Source organism: Varanus komodoensis, unplaced genomic scaffold (genome assembly GCF_004798865.1).
Source record: "Varanus komodoensis strain SLA01 unplaced genomic scaffold, ASM479886v1 scaffold45, whole genome shotgun sequence".
Taxonomy (NCBI): domain Eukaryota; kingdom Metazoa; phylum Chordata; class Lepidosauria; order Squamata; family Varanidae; genus Varanus; species Varanus komodoensis.
Genome location: NW_025336011.1, coordinates 3,849,154 through 3,868,640, shown reverse-complemented (window position 1 = coordinate 3,868,640; position 19,487 = coordinate 3,849,154). Strand labels below are relative to the sequence as shown.

The 19,487-nt window shown below is 44.3% G+C and overlaps 2 protein-coding genes across 5 annotated transcripts in view; one reads left to right on the top strand and one right to left on the bottom strand.

Moving 5' to 3' along the window:
- KAT7 (lysine acetyltransferase 7) overlaps positions 1-1,573 on the bottom strand; it is a 41,319-nt gene extending 39,746 nt beyond the window's left edge. The window contains exons 1-2 of one of the 2 annotated variants that reach the window (XM_044444593.1): positions 1,488-1,573; positions 386-543 (exon numbers count right to left, since the gene is read on the bottom strand). The gene's annotated coding sequence lies outside the window, so the exon portion shown is untranslated. The remainder of the gene's footprint in view (positions 1-385; positions 544-1,487) is intronic. The other variant, XM_044444594.1, reaches the window with a different exon arrangement.
- A 184-nt stretch (positions 1,574-1,757) lies between these two features.
- FAM117A (family with sequence similarity 117 member A) overlaps positions 1,758-19,487 on the top strand; it is a 36,309-nt gene continuing 18,579 nt past the window's right edge. For 2 of the 3 annotated variants that reach the window (XM_044444454.1, XM_044444452.1), the window contains exons 1-2: positions 1,758-1,990; positions 17,817-17,989. In XM_044444454.1, the coding sequence (XP_044300389.1) occupies positions 1,885-1,990; positions 17,817-17,989 (279 nt within the window). In that variant the 5' untranslated portion in view covers positions 1,758-1,884. Of the gene's footprint in view, positions 1,991-15,828; positions 15,854-17,816; positions 17,990-19,487 lie in introns of those variants that run through there. The other variant, XM_044444453.1, reaches the window with a different exon arrangement.

Here is a 19,487-nt window from a genome sequence, read left to right as displayed (position 1 = left end):
CCTTACAGTTTTGTATAGAGTATTTATACAGTAGTGAGGAAAACATTGGGTAATGTTCCTGCCAATGATTGCTTATAAAGGTGGAACGGGGATACAGGGGAAATTTCAGAGAGCCTGCCTGCTAGTTTCATGAAAATTGGAAATGTTTCTAAACCAAACCCGGTAAACATGAGAAGAAAAACACATGCCCAGTTATCTGAGGGCCTGGGAGTATGATACTGGCATCTAGGCCTTTTAAAACATTTTGGTTTTATAAATACAGAACAATATTCATAAAACATTTTGTAAGGGTTACAAAGAGAAATGTGCTTGTAGATTAAATTATTTCTCAAATAATTTTCCAAGTTCATAAAAGTGGGAAAGTCTTAGCTCAGTAGTAGAGTACCTTGCTACATTCTGAACTAAGAGCATGGGTCCGTCTAGCACAGTGGTGCTTCAGAATTCCAGGTGGAACTTTCTCAATGCTATCAAGAGATTCCATTGACTGCACCCAGCATCTTCTGAGCTCCCATGTTTATTTGCTGACATCTGCAAGTAAAATACCTTGGATAACAGAGATAAGAGGTTACATCTGCCTGGAACTCTAGCAAGCTTCTCCTGGTTGAAACAAACAGATAGTACTGGCCTAGGCCAACAATGGATTTTAACATTTGTTGGCCCTTCTTATGAATACATGTACATAACTAATTATCTAAATTAGGATGGGCAACTTTTAGGTTAAAAAAATATGGGGGGCTGCACCAAGCTAGCAAGGACTAATGGCAGAACATAGCCTTGCATATGTTCTGGCCTACAAGTTGGCAGCCCCTGTTGTAAATTAAGCAACAAAAATACATAAATTATCAATATCAGTAAAGTCTGTGGTCTTCATACTGCATGTTGGAAAACAGCAGAGACTGGCTTATGACAGACTTTAAATGAAGTCCTTTGTCAATCTTTGAAGACAAATGGTAGGGCTGAAACGTTTGGATTTCCAGCCAAAACTGCACAAGAACACACTCAAGCTTACAACAAAATTTGCCCTGCTTAATTCCTTCTCCTCAGGCACCTCCACCTTCCAGCACAAATTCAGAACTTTGTTGCATTCAGAAGCCCTGAGGTCCATGGACTTGCATACTGGTAACAATTGCACAATATAATAACAGGAATTATACTTTTCCCACAAGATTAAACCCGAGTTAACGAACGCCGCAGCTTTTCATTATCCTTCGTGGGGGGTGGGGAGGTTGAAGTCGCTGCTCAAGCACAGCTCTATTAAATCCTGGATTCTACCATTGCTTTATACAGGAAGCGCTCACCTCTGCACTCCTTTGGAAAAAAATGAGGTGTCGACCCCCCCCCCCCCAAAAAGACCTTCAAAATCGAGCAGCTTATGCAGTTCTTACTAATACCAACCTATCAGAATAGCCAACTAACGTACTCTAAGCCGCTTCGCGGTATTTTTCCTCTACGGGAAGCGGTGTATAAATATTTTGAAATAAGTATACCTTCCGGAGGGTGAGTCTCGCCACTTAAAAGAAAAACCCAAAAACTCCAAGGCATCCGACTGGCCACTCCCTCCTCCCCGTCTGCAGACCGAGCGGGTAGGACGCTCGCTCGCTGCTCGGAGGTGAAGGAGAGGGAGGAGTTGTGGGCGAGCCCGTGCCTCGGCTCCGCCTCGCCCAACTTTGCTGCCCAATGAGCGGCCGCGACTCCTGCCTGAGGCCCCGCCCGTCACGTCTTGAAAAGGCAGCCCGTGTGAGGGGCGACCTGGGAGCGGGTCGGTTGTCGCCGAGGGAGCAAGTCCTTCCAGCCGGGCGCTGAGCGGTTCCGCGCCCGACGAGTGGGGGCCACGGGGAAGAAGGGTTGCTCGGTGGGATCGCTTGCTCGCCAGCCACCGGGCTGATGGCGGCGGGGACGTCTTCCTGTTGCCGGGGCGGGCTGCAGCCGCTCAAGGCCACCGTCCCCTTCCAGCTGCAGCACCGGCGAAGCGGAGATGGGGGCCGGGCAGGTATGCGGGGTGGGAAAGGAAAGTCCAAGCAGGGGTTGAGGAGTGGCGGCAGGGTAAGGAACAGGCCCGAGAACGGTCAAGTGTAGTATGGGACCGAGTGAGGAGGCGCAGGAGTGAGACGCAGAAGAGGGCAGGTTTCGGGGGGTAGTGTTAAAGGGTGTGAGTGTGTAAAAGTGCAGCGAATGGGAGGGGGCAAATATGGAAGCAGCGAGGAAAGGGGGGGGCAAACCGAGCGGCTGTGACAGGCTGAGGTATGGAGTGACGAAGGAGGAGGGGCGGCGATGTCCAAAGATGGTTTTTGTGTGCTGGTAATATGGGCGGTTTGAAGGGGGTGGTAGGGAAGGGGAAGTAAGGGGGGGGCGCTATAGTGGAGAAGGGGTACGAGGGTAGGTGATGGGTTTTGAGGAAAAGAAAGCAAGGGGCCCTGATGGTGAAAGGGGTGCAACTGAAGGAGCAGGAGTTGGGTGAGGGGCTGGACGATGAGTACCTGGGAGTGGGGATTAAAGGGGTAGATTGGGGAGGGAGCCAAGCCCTTTGATAGCAGCATCTGGGTCTGAACAGTGAGGTATTCTCCCTAGTCTACAGGTCCCCTCCCCCCCACAATTTTTCAGGATGGTGGAGTTCCAGGTAAACTGTAGAGAGCACCACAAGCACCTCTCCTTCATGGGTAGACAAGCTCCAGAACGGCAAATGGAGTTTTACAAACAGTAACAGTGAAGTCATATATAGTAAGACTTCTCTCTCACACATGCATATATATAAAATAAATTCTTGTCTACATAAAATGCTGATTCTTCTGAACTGGCTGTGTTCGCACATGAAAGCTATCTTGGGAAGCTTGCAAAAATGCTGGTTCAGTACATGGGTGGGGGAAGGTAAAAAAGCCAAACCTTGGGCATTAAGGGGGCTGCAAATATCTCTATTTCTATAGTGTGCAATAGCCACAGCTCTCTGGACAGTGTACAACAGTAATTCATTAATGCTAATAAATATGTGGCATGGCTGTAGTTTAAAATCCAGAGCTGTCTACAATCTCCTTTGGAAAAAGGCTGTCATGCAGCTGGAAAAAGGTCCAGAGGTTGGTGTGGAGGAAAAGGGCACAAAATCTTGGGTTGGAAAAGGGATGTTTTGTGGAGTCAGTTGCACTGCTGGCTGGGGTTAAACATGATGGCAGGAAAGGTCATGGAGAGCTGCAGAACAAGGTCTTAAAATGTACATATGGGAAGGAAAGAGAGTGGAACAGGCATAGGTTGTATTGAATAACAGCATGGATCAAAATGGGTCATTATATAGGTGCTCCAGGTGAAGGGGACAAATAAGGTGCAAGCAGTTCAAGCCTAGAAAGGAAAGCTAGATAACTTTGCTGGGCTGGGAAAACAGGAGGGTTGGCTGAGCAGCTGGAGATTTAGATCAGTGAATTGGGAAGGAACTCTATTTCTGAAAAGTGGACATATAAAACCCAGACTGGGATTAGGTTAAGGGGAGCAGTGAGAGCTGTTGGCTACCATTCTATGAAATGGAAGGAGCCATCTAAAGAGGATAGGTTAGTAATGGAGAAAGCAAGGTATTCTTGCAAAGGAAAAAGAGCAGTGTTGTGTTGCAGAATATTTGGCATACTCAGCAATGATATATGGCTAAGCAGTATGGGGAGAGCTTAACGTTGTTGGGGGAGCAGCATAATGGGCTAGTGGCATGTCTGGGGTAAAGCCAGGAGGTTCAGGCAGGAATTTGGCAGGGATAGAAGGTAGATATGTCCATATTGGCACCCTCTTCTCCTCCTGTTGTGCTTTTGACTCATGTCACTGCTCTGACTTGCGATGGTCTTCTCTGTGGGGATTTTCTTCTAGGGGCCAACCTTATCTGGGTTATGTTGATTTAGTGGTGGTTATTCCATCGCCATTGTTCCTTTGCAGACAAAATCATTGGACTATTCAGGTAATTCCATATAAACAACACAAATAGCTTAAGCTGCCTGCAAAATTGCATGATTGATTGGTCAGCAGAAGTTAGAAACTAAGTGAAGGATTTGTTGTGGCTGTAGTGACCTCACATGCAGTTCCCCTCCTCTAAATTCTTCTTCAGGGCGTATAAGCACTGCTTGTTGGGCCTGAGGAAACTGAACTCCACACATTCAGTGGAGAGCTGAGCTCAGTTTAGTAGTCTTCACATGTCAGATCTGATTTAAAGGGGACATAGACAGGTCTGTTAAATTGTAATGAGTACTTGATGCAGAGTTCCTTCAAGCGGCTGGGACTTGGCCTGTAAGCCCTGCCCTGTGGGGCATTGTCCCTGGAGGAATCCTGCTGTTATCTCTCACCTCTGATCAGAGATAACAGTGCAGATGCAGTGGGCAAGTGGTTTTCCTGGCATTGCTTTCACACCACTGACTTGTTTTATTACATTTATATTGCACTTCTTCTCCTCACATGATATGCAAGACATAACCTGTCTGCATAGCTATACATCAAGGAAGCATGTTGAGTCACCTTTGCTAAGCTGGAAAGGTTCAGGCCTGCAGCCAGATGGGTGACCACATGTGAAGCAGAGCAAGGGGTTGGACATGATGGCTTTATAGGTCCCTTCCAACTCTACTACTGTTCTATTCTAATTTTCCTCCTCTCCATTTCCTCCTCAGAACAAGCCTGTGAGGTAGGTCATCCTGAGCATGAGTGAGTGGCCCAGAGTAACCCAGTGAGCTTCATGGCTTGAGTGGCAACTAGAACCTGGATCTCCCAGTCCAGCATTCTAGGCTGTGTGCCACACTAGCTCATAATGACTTGGTACCATGCATATGCCTTGTGCAAGTTCCTTCAGAAGAGATTGTAAACACTTTACAATAGGTCATTCAGCGTTTATTCCTTAAGAAATGTATATATACCCATTTGGGTATATCACAGCAGAACTGCTAAAGGCAAAGATAATTTCTATTGCTGTATGTTTAAGCTGGGTAGATAGTACATTCAAGTACGTTATATTATTCGCCTCTGCACATGGCATTTTTTGCTCAGTGTGCTGGCAAAGGGATAAAGAACAAAGAACTCTTATTTTTGATCTCACAACTGAGTCTCTACAAGGCGGTGTCAAGTCAAAACCTCTAATACATCACCTGCATTTTTCTAGAGAAATATTACATAAAGTTAGTCGGGATGTTACAGAACCTCAGTGAAGGTGTATCTAATCACAAAGAGAATGGAAATGACTTTTGAAAAATATCTTCAGATGAACCTGTGATGATTGATAGATATACCTTTTATTGAGAGCCATGTTAACTTTATCATTTTATATTGGCCATGTTTCTTCAGTCTATAACTTTGTGGGAATTAATAAAATAAGTTGCTGATTGACAGAAAGCTGTTGTTGTTTGATACACATGCCATTTACAGTAACTGACCAAACTCCAGGATGCTCTGAAATTAGTGGAGGCCCTTTCCTATCTGACAAATGTGATGTTTTCAGCTACCAGAGATAGAACCATAATGAAATCAGTGCCATGTCGCTCAGGATTTCAAAGAAATGAAGGTCTGGCTCAAAGACCTTAGCTGCTTTGTGGGCCATAGGACTGCTCCCTCTATGTATTCTTGCTAAAGTTTCCCTCTAAAAATACAAGAATTGCCCCCAAAAAACAAATGAGTCTTTACATTGCATATTTTGAACTGGGTATACTTTTTGTCACATGACTCTTACAATGCCGTTAATGGTTGGTTGAAAGGATTACAGGTCTTCTATAAAGTCCTGTTGAAGTATGAGACTAGATTTCTCCTCTGCCTTCTGGCAATTTCTTGTAAATCTTCATTGACTACACACACACACAAGGCCTTTTCAGAGAGGCCTTGTTTTTCCCTCTGAGGTGAATGGGAACATCTTTAGGAAGATAGAAGGAAAGCCTTATGTACTAATGTTGCTAGGAACAAATGGTTATAGTTAGGGGCAGGTGCTTGTCTGCTTAAAAGCAAATATGTAGGTGTTGGTTTTTCCTGTGTTTGGTGAAAAGTTGATAATGTTAAAACTTAGGTGTTAAAAATAGAGTAGCTGAGAATTGTTAGTCAGCCTGAACTTGGTGCCAACAGATCTGTGTATCTGAACCCAGAAATGCAAGAATCCACAAAATAAAGAATGGGTGGGGTTTCTACATAAGGAGTTAGAAGGATATATATGGTAGAAGTTTTGCACTCATCTGTGTTTCTACCTTGCTTTTTATATTCCTACCTTCTAAGCACATCTACTTCCCGTAAGGTTGTGGCTGATAAAACATGGCAGCAGATATGTTTAAACCTTATTTTCAATTCTGCTTGTGAAATTAGTGGCAGTAGGGGGGATTGATTCCAGGGACCATATAGAGTGTTATAAGATTTAGATCCCTCTCAAGGCTGCCTACCAAAATGAGAGGTTGGTAAGAGCCATCTGTTTTCAATGAGGTCAGATCTTTGCATTCTGAGGCTTGTGTGCCACTTTTCCCTTTTATTATCTAATTCTAACTTAGTGCTTATGCGAATGCTATATCAGGACTGAAAAGGTTTGTTTTTTTTTTAAACAAAACAAAAACACAATTTACTACCTCATTTAGTAGAGGTCTTTGACAAATGGCTCCATTTGCAGAAAGTAGCTATGACTCTGCTAGGGAAAGTATATGAAGTGCCTAGAAGCATGTGAATTTATTTACATTTCAGGGTGAGCAGGTAGAAATGAGAGAATATGAAAGGATAGGGTGGCTGGTAATCACAGCAAAGCTGATATTAGGCTCATACATGACGATAGTTTATTGCTTTATTTTTCTGAGTGGGTCATATGGTCAGAAGGATTCCAGTCTCCCAAGAAGCTTGCAGTTTTTCTTGTAATTGTTCAGATATATAGGTCTCGTGAACCTGAGACCCAACACTTTGGTGCTTAGCAAGGGGTTGGGTAGAGCCTTGTAGGTAGTAGCCTGAATGAATGGTGGAAGCTTTCTATGGGCTGGAGCTCACAGATATCGTCTTCTTGCCCCATGCTTTTGTTCCAGTACAGGGTGAAGGGGTTAGGCAGGAAGTGTGTATGAGCAGTTCCCCACAACTTCCGCTGTCAAGCTGCTGTGCCACCCTGCCTGTTCTTGGCTTATGTGAGCTTGTGGCAGATGGGTCAGGCTTTATCTCAGTGTTCTTCTGTTGCTTGTGCAGCTGTGGAAATGATGAGGTAGAAGGACAGAACTCAACAATCAGATAAATTGTATTTATTACAGGCATAGGCAAACGGGTGGATCTGACAGAAAATGTAAACTATGACTCCCATAAACTCCAGCTAGCACAGCCAGTAGTTGGAGGTTATGAGGGGTCATAGTGGCAGGCACCAGGTTGCTTACCCCTAGGATTACACATTCCAGATGTTCACATGCAGTAAAATGATGCTTCTGACTTCAGTCTGGGTTCTGGTAGATAGCCTTCCAATTTCTGATCTTGGTAGCTGGCTTAGAGGCCAAAGAAACACCCAAGCCATGGTGGTGTGCTCCTTTCTGCCCGGCTGCTCTCATTCAGGCCTGTTGGCTAGTAACCATAAGGATGTGGGGAAGAAAAGAATGGGAATAAGGAAGAGGAATGGTCAGTTGCTGTTTTCAGAAGTATTGAAGATTGCTGGCAGCCAGTCCTCACGGGGCAGGATAGAAGGGAGGATTATTGCCAGTGATAAACTTTACCTAGGCATAGCAACAGAAAAGACTGTTCTTACCACAGAACATCACTCCCGGCTTGGTTTCCTAGTGCCTGTCCTGCAAACATAGCTATGTAGAGAGGGGAGAGGGTGAATTTGGGAATGACATTATCCATGCTGGTTGCACCCATTACTGCTTGGTTACTTTTACCCTGTTCTGTACAGAGGGCTCAGGACAAACACATGAAAATCCTTCAGAAAAATGGTCTAAATTATGTCCTGCTGCTTTTTTGTTCACTTCTTCCTCTTAATAAACCAGACTCCGTTCCTTCCAATACAAAGATTTTCCTTTGTTTCCTCCTAACCCAACTTCTTTATGGTAGTTGCTATCTGCTGCCCCATTCAGCTCCTTCCTTCACCCAATTAGAACATACTGGAGGAAAAAATGGAAATGAACATGTTTATCTTTTCTTTGTTCCTTCTATTTAAATTCTGTTTAGTTTCTAGAAGCCTGCAGGCTTTTTTTAATCATGCAAGAAATTCAGCTCTTTGCACCTCTCTCCACCAATTGCAAATACCCTCTCCCTTCCTCCCCCTCTCTCTCATATTCTCCTCTCTCACTCTTTTTTAGACATATGTACTGCTTTCTGCTATAAATAGTACAAAAGGCTGACTTACAAATACCAAGGATAAAAATGGTCTCAATGCCCATGTGAAAGGTTTTCCTACTCTTGGAGCTCAAGTTTTCAGTCCCTTTGCAGAAAGAAGCCCTCTTGTCCCAGAGGGAGTGGTGGGGTCTCCTGACAGTTGGAAAGCAGGATGCACAGCTCATCAGCTCCCTCTTGTCAGATGTTCAGTGAATCTTTAAAGCCACCTAAAATCCCTGGCATTGTAAAATTAGAGGATTGTGGCCACTGCTTTGGTGTTTTGCAAGGTAAGACCTAGAAATCACTTGTAGTTGCTCATCAGCCCACTGACCCTAGACAGTTCAGTGTATCCCTTCAATTGATTCTTAGGGTAACTTGCAGCAGTAGTGTAGATTTCAGTATTGCATGATCTCTCTTTGCACAGATCATTTACAAATATTTTAAGGCGTGCAGTAGCTCAGTTAGTAGCTTCATGTTGAGCAATAAGTTCTAGACCACTATATTTTTCTTCTCTCTCTCCCCGCCACGTACACACACAAACACACATGTGACTGAAAAAAACAGGTGTGTGCAATCAAGGCCCATTCACAATGCTGGCCCGCATGAGCAGAGGTCTCTACTCTTCCTGGTGTGCAAGCTTTGCTTCCATAAGGGGGCTTAGCCCAAAACAGTATACTAGGACTCACACCAGCCCCAGCAGTTGTAGCCAGTGGTGAGGAAAAATGGAAGTTGTAAGCCAAAATACCTGGAGGAGCTGCCCGTCCTTGCAGTACAGACTCTTGGGCAAGCCTACATGTTACATGCAAAGATTTGCAACAAAAGTTCAGTGGTTTGTGCAGGTTGTGGGGGTGTTCTTCCCAAGGAAAGACTCTTTAGCAAGGGCAGTTGAAGCACTACACACTTCGCCTTTGCCATGAATCTGGATGCTTCTCACTTAGCTGCTCCCAGATGTTCATTTGCAACTTCTACTCACAAATGTGAGACCTTGGGAAGGAAAACCCACTTGGGAGGGCAATTTGGAGAACTAATAAGTAGGGAAGGAGCTGAGCTGCTCTACCCACTAGGACTTCTTCCCTCATCTCTTTCTCCAATTTTCTCTCAAAGCCAGTCATCACTACCACCACCAGTAGCAAACTCAGCCATCAGACTTCTATAATTTGTCCGTGTGGTTGATGTGTAATTCTCTTCTGTGTGGAGGGCATAGAACCTTTAGATGGGCGCTATGGGGGAGAGGGTGTTGTGGGAGCAGCTGCTTACAGCTGAAGTGTTGAGTCTGAGAAGGAAAGTGAAGCACACAGCAATGCTTAAAAAATCCTATTAAAGATGCATGCCTGACTTTTGGTGCCTAATCGTGGGCTATGGCTATTCTGGAAGTCTATAATTTCAACTGTGATCTTGTTCTTTCAGTGTGCTGGGAAACACGGACCCTTTTAATCTAAACTGAGTAAACCTGGCTTGCATGCACCACTACTTAATTCCCTTCCATTCTATAAACTGGAAAAAATCTCCTCCTCAGCCTTTCCTGTGTGTATATAAGATCCAAGCCACACTGCTATGCTTTGAGTACCCTTCTAGTATACCAGGGTGAAAATCAAGCCATAGTGCCTGGCACAAGCCCTTCACAGATGGCTTAAATCTGGCCTTCTGACAGTTCTTGAAAGCCATACTGAGATCCTGATGGGGGCATTTGTGCCAGAACAGTGGAGAGGTTAGGCATTGCTTAATGAAAACAGTTCTGTGGTCCTGTGCAATCTGGCATATGAACCATTGCTAATGCGCATTCTTCCGAGCAGATTGATTCTAGCTGCAGATTTCCCATGGCTTTCCATGGGGGAGGATGCACCCTGCAGGAGTGGAAGTAGGGGTTTGTTCCTTCCCCCAGCAACCTTGCCATTCAGGGGGAAGTTGCTGGCAAACCCAAACTGCTTGAAAATAAAATCTCAAGCTTCCCTCTCCAGTTGTACCTTTCTTTCCAAAACAGAGGATATCGTGCAGGTCATTGAGCTTCTCCCTGAATGCACTCTGCCCATGTGCAGAGCATACATCTCAAGTTTCTTGTAATAGGTTATTGGACTTAACTCTGCTGATCTGTATTCTTAAATTTTAAGTCTTGGCTTACTGATTCCCACTGTCTTGCATTCTAAGCGCTCTAGACCGTTCACAGTTTAAATCAACCAATCTGGCACCATCCAGACAGATTGGAAAATTCATAAACCATGATTCTCACTCTGGTGTTGGGCATGATGGCTAGTGATTATGAGAACAAGTTTGGAAGGTGCCAGGCTGGGTGATTTAAAGGTAGGCGGGGCAAAGCTGATCTCCTGATTTATGATCCCAGGAGCATGAAACAAGAGGAAAGTGTGAGTACCAGCTCTTCCATAATGCTGCTGAATGAAGTTTCTGAATGCAAGTGTGGAAGACTGGTGCCTCCCCTTCTTGGGCAAAAAGCAGTTGGTCCTAGTAGAGCAAGCAAGGTGGGTTTTGCCTCTGTCTCATGCTGACAGCCAGCTGGGATGGCTGTTTGACAGAGACTGTTCCTGGAGGGGAGAAGCCAAACGGTGGTTTATGCCAGCCAAGCCAACAGAGGGAGCTTCAGAGTCCTGTTCTCTCTGGTGCAGACATATGTGGCAGTGTTGCTTCATGACAGCTCCTGCTGGGGGGAAAAGATAGCATTGGAGAGGGCCTCTCCAGTGATCATCCCTACTTTGCCTGTTGCCTAGCTTGAACCACTGAGTCCTGCTGTCTGGAGATGAAAGCTGCTTTTCTTTGTTTATTCCTCCCTTGACCCTACTGCTGCAATTTTGCATTCCTGGGAGTGGAAAATGGAATCTCTGGGAGCCATCATTTGCCAGCACCATTCTCTTCAAGATGTCTGATTTCTGCCCCAAAGCCAGTTATGTAGTTAAGGAGCAGCAGAAACTACTAGTCCAAGCCAAGACTAGGCTGATAGAAAGTAGGCAGTGGGAATGAGCATAGTATAGCATGGATGTGAACAGTAACTGAAAGCCTTCCTTTCCCATCAGAGCAAAGGAGAATTTCTTCCACTCTCTGGTTTACTGCATAACAAGGGGAAATTTCAGGAACTCACTGTTACAAACCAATGTGAGTCATCCATCCATTGCTGGGGTTTTTCATTGGAGCCTCACTGCCAAATAGTTTCCTTGCTGCCTAGGTGCTGCACAGCCTTCCAAAAGCTGAACGAGTCAAATCCTTGGCTATGATTTGGAATTACCAGGCAGATAGGCTAGCTTGGAGCTCAGGGGCGTTGGGGGGGGGGTGAGATGCTTCTTGATAAATGGAGCAAGCTGGGCATGTTCTTGGCAGGATGAATATGTTTGGTTGTTAAAAGACACAATCCCACCCAGCATCAGAGTGGGTGGATGAAGCTGCATGGAGTGGATGAAATAGAGACTTATATTGTGCACAAATGTGGGCTCTTCTCCGGCCCCTATTAGACTCCTGGAAAAATCAAAATTTAGGTGATCTGCTATATGTTGGATATTCTTCTTACTGGATATAACAGATTAGTTGGATACATGTTTTGATAATACGAAGAGTCTAGAGCTAGGGAGCAGCAGTAGTGTTGGGGTGCACAGTTTGTGAGCCCACCCTTTGGTAGCCAGCCTTCTCACTGTTAACATATGGCTACATTTTCCTTTGCTAAGAGCCCTTTTTAATTCATGGTAGTTTGGAAATAATTGCAACCAAATTGGGTAAGAGTTTGCAATGTGTTTTTAGTCCCCACACTTTTGACCTTTTTTGGCTACTGCCAGTGTTCCTCTATACAACTGTGAATGTTGCTTTGTGACTAGTCAGAATATATCCCCTGTCTTGGGATTAGTGGTCTTTGTTTGGCTGCAGATTTGTGCCCTTTAATAACAGGTGGCTGTCCATGAACTGTCCTGAGATGTTAGCTGCAAGAAGGTAATGCAAAAAGCAGAACGAGTCCTGGGGTACTCTTAAGTGTGAATCACTTTGTTTTCAATTTAACTTTTTTAGTCCTGTTTATTGCCCCAACTTGGGCCATCAAGGTGATTTGACAGTTATATAATATGAAACTGTTCTAGAAGAACCATCTGGCCCCTTGCAGATTTTGCTTGGCAGAAGCTCTGCTTGAATTATTAAGAATTGTGGTTAGCTTCGTATTAGCTTGCTTCTGATCTGTTTAATGTAGACGTACTGAAACAAGCTCTACTGATGACCCATTTTATGATACGATTGCTGCAATATTTCCACTTTGTTTTGTGATGACCATACTTTGGTAAAACCGTAACATAAGTGTAAACCACAATTACATAAAAGAGTGAGCTTAAATACAAAATGAAACCTCACAGTAACAGCAACACCAAAAGTTGCAAAGACTGCCTAGAGAGAGAGGTTTTAGCTGTTGCTTCACCACCACAAGTGACTGAATCTGATAATGCTTGCAAGAAGAGATGTTCACAAGATGTACATTCACTTGCCTCTGAATCATTATGCAGTGTGCATAAGTCATGGTGCAGGATGCAAGACCCTGCCTGAGTGCATGTGCAACACTGCCAGGGATCCCTTCCTTTGCCCATTTTATTATGGAGTCTGACTGCTTGTGATGGCCAGTTTGTGAACCGCAATACCCATCCAGGCCCCAGACCGCTGTCTGGAGGTGAATGCCTGCTGCCTCTGACCCACCCCACTGGATATTATTTCTATTACTACCACTACTATTATGTATTTATAGCAACCCTTTTTTCCTATTGTGAGGAATTCAAGGCTATTTACATGACTCATTTATCCTTACAACAACAACCCTGTGAGGTAGGGTGGCCTGAGAGTCTTCTACTGGCCTATCACCCAGTTATCATGATGTAAAGAAAATACCCTGATGTTTGGGTCTTCAGCTCCCAGTATTTCTTGCCCTTGGCTGTGCTGACAGGGGCTTCTGGGAACTGAAGTCCCAAAATCTGGAGATTTACCTTGTGCCTGCCCCTAAATGCTATAAAAAGTGAAGCAGAGGAATAAATGTAGAAATTCTTCAGAGTTCTTGTTTGTCAGTTCTCTGCATGTCTGTTAACTTCCTGAATTCCAGTCTGCTTTGCTGACCTTTGTCTAGATCTTGAAGTAGTCTAAGATAGAAAGAAATTGTTGCATGTGTTCCAAAAATATGGTAGAGTATTTGGGAGAGCAGGGGATGGGGCATGCAATTTTCCATCTTTTTTCCCCTGCCCTGCATTCAACATGCAGCCATTGCCACCTTCCCTTTTCACAAATGAAAGGAATGAAAAAGGGTCAGCCCCAGCTTGGATGAGCAGAAGATGTGAGCTGACAGGGCTGGTGGGCTGAGATAGGGCCAGTTCTATTATTGTAGAGCCATTCTGTTTTGGCTTCCCCCACCCCTGCATGCCCCAGACTGAAGATGTTTAACACATGAACAGAGCTGGGGCCAATCCCCAGAATACACAGCCGGGTGGGGCTGGGTTGGTCCCAGCCTAATGGTCTAAGCTGATAATTGAGCTGCACTGTAAACAGGACGCTCCAACCTGCCTCTGCTTCTCCCACATGCCATCTTTGTCTTGCAGCAAGCATTGTTTTGCTGCCCCTGGTGTATTTTTAGGCTACTTTGCTTTGACGGGGACAGAGAAGTACTTGGTCCAGCTGCGGAGCAGCAATCTTGCTCAGCTCTGCATAACTTAACACTGTGCAGTCCTGATTTCCAGATGTCCTTGGTGCAGGCAGTGCCTGGCAGGTGTCAGTTAATGTGGGCCAGGGCTGTCTTGTCAATATCAGCCCCAGGGTTGTGTGCGCGTGAGATTGTGTTGGGCTACTGCATTTGCCACTGAGTAGCTACACCTCTGGGGTTAAAGGGCAAGTGCTTTTGGGCTGCAGAATGAACCTTCCAGGCAGCCTAAAGCCCAGGAATGTCTTCTGAAATTGAGTGCAAGCTGTCTGCCCCTCAAATAGACCCTGTTGCATCGTCAACAACGAATCGAGGGAGGCTGTAAATAGCTGCTACAGTGCAATGAGTCAGGAGCTCTAAATCAAAGCTGCCAGTGATCTCCTTGGCAGCATACCAGGAGGTTCCTGCTTTTAGTTAAGAGTGTATATTAATTTACGTGTAAATGAAAAGCAAACAATCTGCAGCCTTGGGCTTGGGCTGGCATTTTCTCTCCTTTAAACACAGTAGCTGGGAGCGTCGTAGTTGAGTTGGAGCTGTGAGCCAGGAAATCCTTGCTTTGGAACTCTCTTTCCTCAACCACAGACTGGTTAGTGGCTTTGTGCCTACCACTTTTGTCAGCCTCAGCAGCCCCCTTCTTTGGTATGAGGATAATACTGATCCAAGTCACCACGGAAGGAGAGTGAGAAGAGCTAAGATGCTTAATGACTATGAGACATCATGGTTAGCCCCTTGGACCTTTCCAAACCATAATGCATATTTTTGTTTTCCTTTCTCACAGTACCGTTGCATCTTTGTAAGCAGCACAATATCTTAGTCCTATGTAAGATGGGAGGTGAAAAGGGAGTGGCTCTACTTCTGATCTTGCTTTTTAAAAAGGGAAGGGTTGTGTTGTACAGCAGGAGTTCATAGCTTTGAAAAACTCTGCAGGGGTGTGGAGGAACCGGAAGATTCAAAGAATGCTTTTGATTGGGGTGAGTCATCTGTGGTCCTTCAGATGCTTTGTAGCTCCCATCACTTTTCACCCTTGGCTGTGCTGGCCAGGACTGATAGCACTTACAGGTGGAGGGCCACAAATTGTCCTTTTTGTGGTGGTGGCAGAAGCTTTTTGTTCTAAATCTTGGGTCATCCTCCTGCGGTGGGATGGGTCAGGAGCAAGGATTGGGGCTCAGCCACAGATTAACATGCTTCTGGATGAAATTGTGGGGTAAGTCATACTCATCAGTGACGGCAGAACCCTTTAGTGGCTATGTTCTTTACCACACTTGCTAGTAACCAATTGGTGGAATGGGGGTTTTTTCTCATTAATCCTTGCCTGGCCCTGCTCTGAGAGCTGGGGAAAATGAGTCCTGCAACTGAAGTGCCACCAATATCTGCCTTTCTTTGTAGGAAATGATTGGCAGTTGCACATTCACAGCTCCTTAAATCAGCTTTCCTCAGCCTGGTGTCCTCTACATGTCTTGGACTGCAGCTCCCATCATTCCTACCTAGCATGGTCTCTGGAGAATTATGGGAGTTACAGTCCCAACACATCTAGGAGGTGACAAGCTGGAGAAGACTGCACTTGATGATAATAAAACCAAGTGTCCCTTTTCACCTTCTGCTTGACTATTTTCTGTAATCCAGAGCATGGTGGTGTTGAATGGGGAGAGGAATCAGGCAGCTTTGACATGTGTGCTTTGTATACAGATGCTCCAAAGCTATAGCACGGCTAAGAAATCATTCTGTCTGTCTGAGACTTTACAAAACGGTGGCTACAAGAGCAGGTGACAGTATGCCAGCTGTACTGATGGGTCTGACACCTCATAACACAGCTTCCTATGTGACTCAAGTCTCCTGGCAACCAGCACCGTTACCATGATTTTACATGTAACATTTTAAGGCACAGCCTGCTTTGTGACCTTCGTTTTGGTCTTCAGCATTTCTTTGCAAGGGAGGAGATGTTTAAAGGTGAGATTTCCCAGGTTGATTCCTCCCAGTATTGTCTAACTGCAACTCTCATTGTTCTTGACCATTGTCTGTGTTGACTGGGCCTAGTGGGAAATGTAGTCCATCTGGAGAGCAGCAGATAGGAGTAGACTATGGGTTCATGGCAAAGGAAAGATTAGGTCTGGGATCTTTGAACTGAACTTAACCTTCGAGGGTATTGGCTTTTAGGAGTGTGAATGGCACTAGGAATGCAGGCAGGAGTGTGGAATTTGGAGAACAGAAATATTTGCAATATATAACCATTTTTGATCAATGTGGGTTCAGCCTCTGGCATCAGAAATAGTGCATAGAAATTGAGTTGCACTGACACTTATCAAGGAACCTTGAAAATGTTTACTCAGAAAATATCTAAAGTTACCAAGGCCTATGCAATAGAAATGGCAGGAAGGGGTGGAGAATTGCTGGACCCAGCCTATGGGCTTACAATCTAAAAATAAGGGAGGAAAATTCATTCCTGTTAGAAAAAGCAGTTGAGGAATGAATATATTAAGATGCAATTAGATTTCTTTCCCAAGGGCTGAGTGTTACAACATCATGTCTCATGTTTTATCTTCAGCCCTCTGAGAAAGATTTAGCTGAGACACAAATTGCCCAAGGCCACAGTGTCAGACAGTTGACTTAAGGGGTTGCTTCTCACACACAATCTTGGATCTGGGTTGTAGGTGCCACCATTCAAAACATGCTCAAATGGCTTTAGTTAGCCACATATTTGCTGCTATGGGAAGTTGTGGGAGCCACACCCAGCTTCTCCCACTTGCTGCTTTTATATATTTTAAAACTGGGCCGTGGGGGGAACATTACAATCTACACAGGTGGGTATCTTTCACATGTTGGACTAGCAGGGCTAAATAGACATTTACAAACTTGCCTTCCTTCCACAGTTAAACAGTTGCTTTCTCTCTCTCTTCTGAGCCCTTAGCACTTAGAAGGGAGTGAAGGTAGAAAATACATTTCTGTCCATGCTTAGATAGGGGAAAAATCTTATAAGCCCCATCACTTTCTAGTCAGCTATGTATAATGGGAAATGCTGGGAGCTGTAGAACTCTTCTGTCTAAACATGCATAAGATCACACAGTTTGTTTATTCAGAAGTATTTTTCTCTTGTCTTTGTCACGAACCTTAAGACTAGCAGTAAGAAAATTCAAGACACATGAGATTTAAATGGATTACTCCAAATAGCCTGCAAAAGTTATAAAACAACAAATCAGTAGAAAAGTAGTAGGAAAGTTGGCAGCAATAACATTAAAGTGTTTAGTTGCCATCTGAAAAGCAGTGTTTTGACCAAGCACCTACAAGAAAATTGGTGTGGTGGGCAGGCAGGCAGGCAAATAAGTCTTTCTGGAGAAGAGGCTTACGAAGTCTGGGTGCTGCTGTGAAGAACCCTTATTGACCCACATGCATCCAGGTGCTGGAGGAATATCTTGAAAGAAAGGCCTGAGTTGAGTGCATGGGTTTGACTGGGAAGATGTGGTCTTTAAGGGATCCTGGACCCAAACTCCTTAGGACTGTTTGAACATCAGAATGGGCACTCTGACAGGGATCAGACACAAGATACCCATGAAAATGGTACGACATCAGAGTTTTGTAATATGAAAAGTGGGCCCCCTGTTAACTATTGCATTTTGACACAGGTATGACATTTTCAAATCTTCAACACCCCCCCCTCCCCGGTGAGTATTTTGGGATAATCAATTGATAGGCAACCTGGTACCCTCCTAATGTTTTGGATCATCACTTTATCAGTTCCAGTAACATGGCCAGTAGGTGGACGCTGAGGGAGTAGTAATCCAAAATATCTAATCCAGGTTGCCCCTCCCTGAAGTAACTGAAGGCAAATGTGACAACGTGCAGGTCAGCTGGAAGAGTTTGGTGGTCGCTGCTGACTGGCCTGAATCCTTATTTATGTCTCCTTTTTGCTTTCCAGCTAGTGTTCCGTGTGCAGCTGGCTCCATTGAAAAGGCCTGCCGGAACAGGCCTCCCAGAGTGCGGCGCACTTCATCGCTAGACACCATACTTGGGTCATACCTCTTGGGTCAGTGGCCTCGAGATGCTGAAGGAGCTGCTGCTGCAGCACATATGAGTGACAAATCAACCCAGGTACTGGGCTCTCTTTAAAAGGTCACTATTGCCCTGATGGGAAGCCTAGGAGAAACTTGTGAATGCAATGCAACTTTCCACATGTGTTCTAACTAAGGGTGAGAGGCATATTGGAGGTCAGATGTAGCCCTCATGACTGGCAGACCTTGATAGATTTATCCTCCGTGAATTTGTTGTCCAGATGGATGGCCATCATACACCTTGTGAGAGCAATTTCCATACTTTAAGTGAAAGTAATCTTTGTGCAGAAGATTTTTTTTTCTGAATGCCCCATAAGGTTCTAATATTATGAGAGAAAAAAACTTCACCCTGCCCGTTTTTTCCTGTATAATGAATAAGTCTATATACCTTTGTTGTGTTCTACTTTGGTTACCTTTTCTAAGTCAAAAAGCACCAACTATGGTAACCTTTCTTTGTGGAGGAGTTGTTCTAACCCCTTGACCATCTCACCATTGTCCTCTGACTTAGTACAGCTGTCCCAGCAGTTTCCAGATCCTTTGCCATTCCATCTCCCCCATCACTGCCCTTTGCCAGCCACAGCCAATGTAAACTCCTGGTCATAACTGGCTTCTGCTGTTGGCAAGAGGCCCTGGGCAATCTGTACTGCAGTTACACTGTGCAACTGTACTCAGGAGCTTCTGTAATTTATATGTCCTGAGGACCTTCACTTTCATCTTCCTTAATAAAAAAACCCACGAATTATAACCTGTATAGTTGAAGTCATCAGGGTAGATTTGATTTAAATAAAATCTATTTAAGTAACGATTAAAATCACTAGTCAGACTGCATTTAAATCATGGTTTTCTACATAATTTGCACACATGCCTGCCTTACCCTTAGGTAGAGGAACTTCATTAAAAATATTCCCAAATTGGGTCTCTTACAGTCTGCTGCCAATATGGGTTTTCTCCTCAAGGGAAAGAATAATATGATAAAACTCAAGCTATACACAAAAAGATCTAAAAACTTATGGAGTATTCTGCTCCAAAGGGTTCACTTTCATTTTTACTCTTTGCCCCTCCCTCTTCACACTTAGCTTCATGTGCAGATCCACTCCCAACAATCTTCTGAATTTTTAAAAACTTGGCACTTAAGGGCAATGGGTTGATTCTGTGTACATAGATTTGCAAAGGAACAGTGGGATTAAGATCTTTTTCTTCACTCTGTTTATTTTATAACATCTTTGCTGTGAAGAAGCATGTGATCTCTGCAAACACACATTTAGAGTTGTGAAAACAGTCAAACCAAGCATCTGTGACAGTATCTTCTAGATAGGAAAAAATGCTCAATAATCTTTCAGAAACCTCTGGAAGAGCAGGACATTGTGAATGGATTAATGGAATGCATTTACCAAGATTTAAAGATTGCATGAATACACAGCTCATAATACATAATTATATGCTACATAATTAAAAACTAATCCTTATTTCATGATGAATAACCTTTTTACTATAATGCATCTCAAATAGAAAATGCTCTTTAGATAGATTTTTCCTCA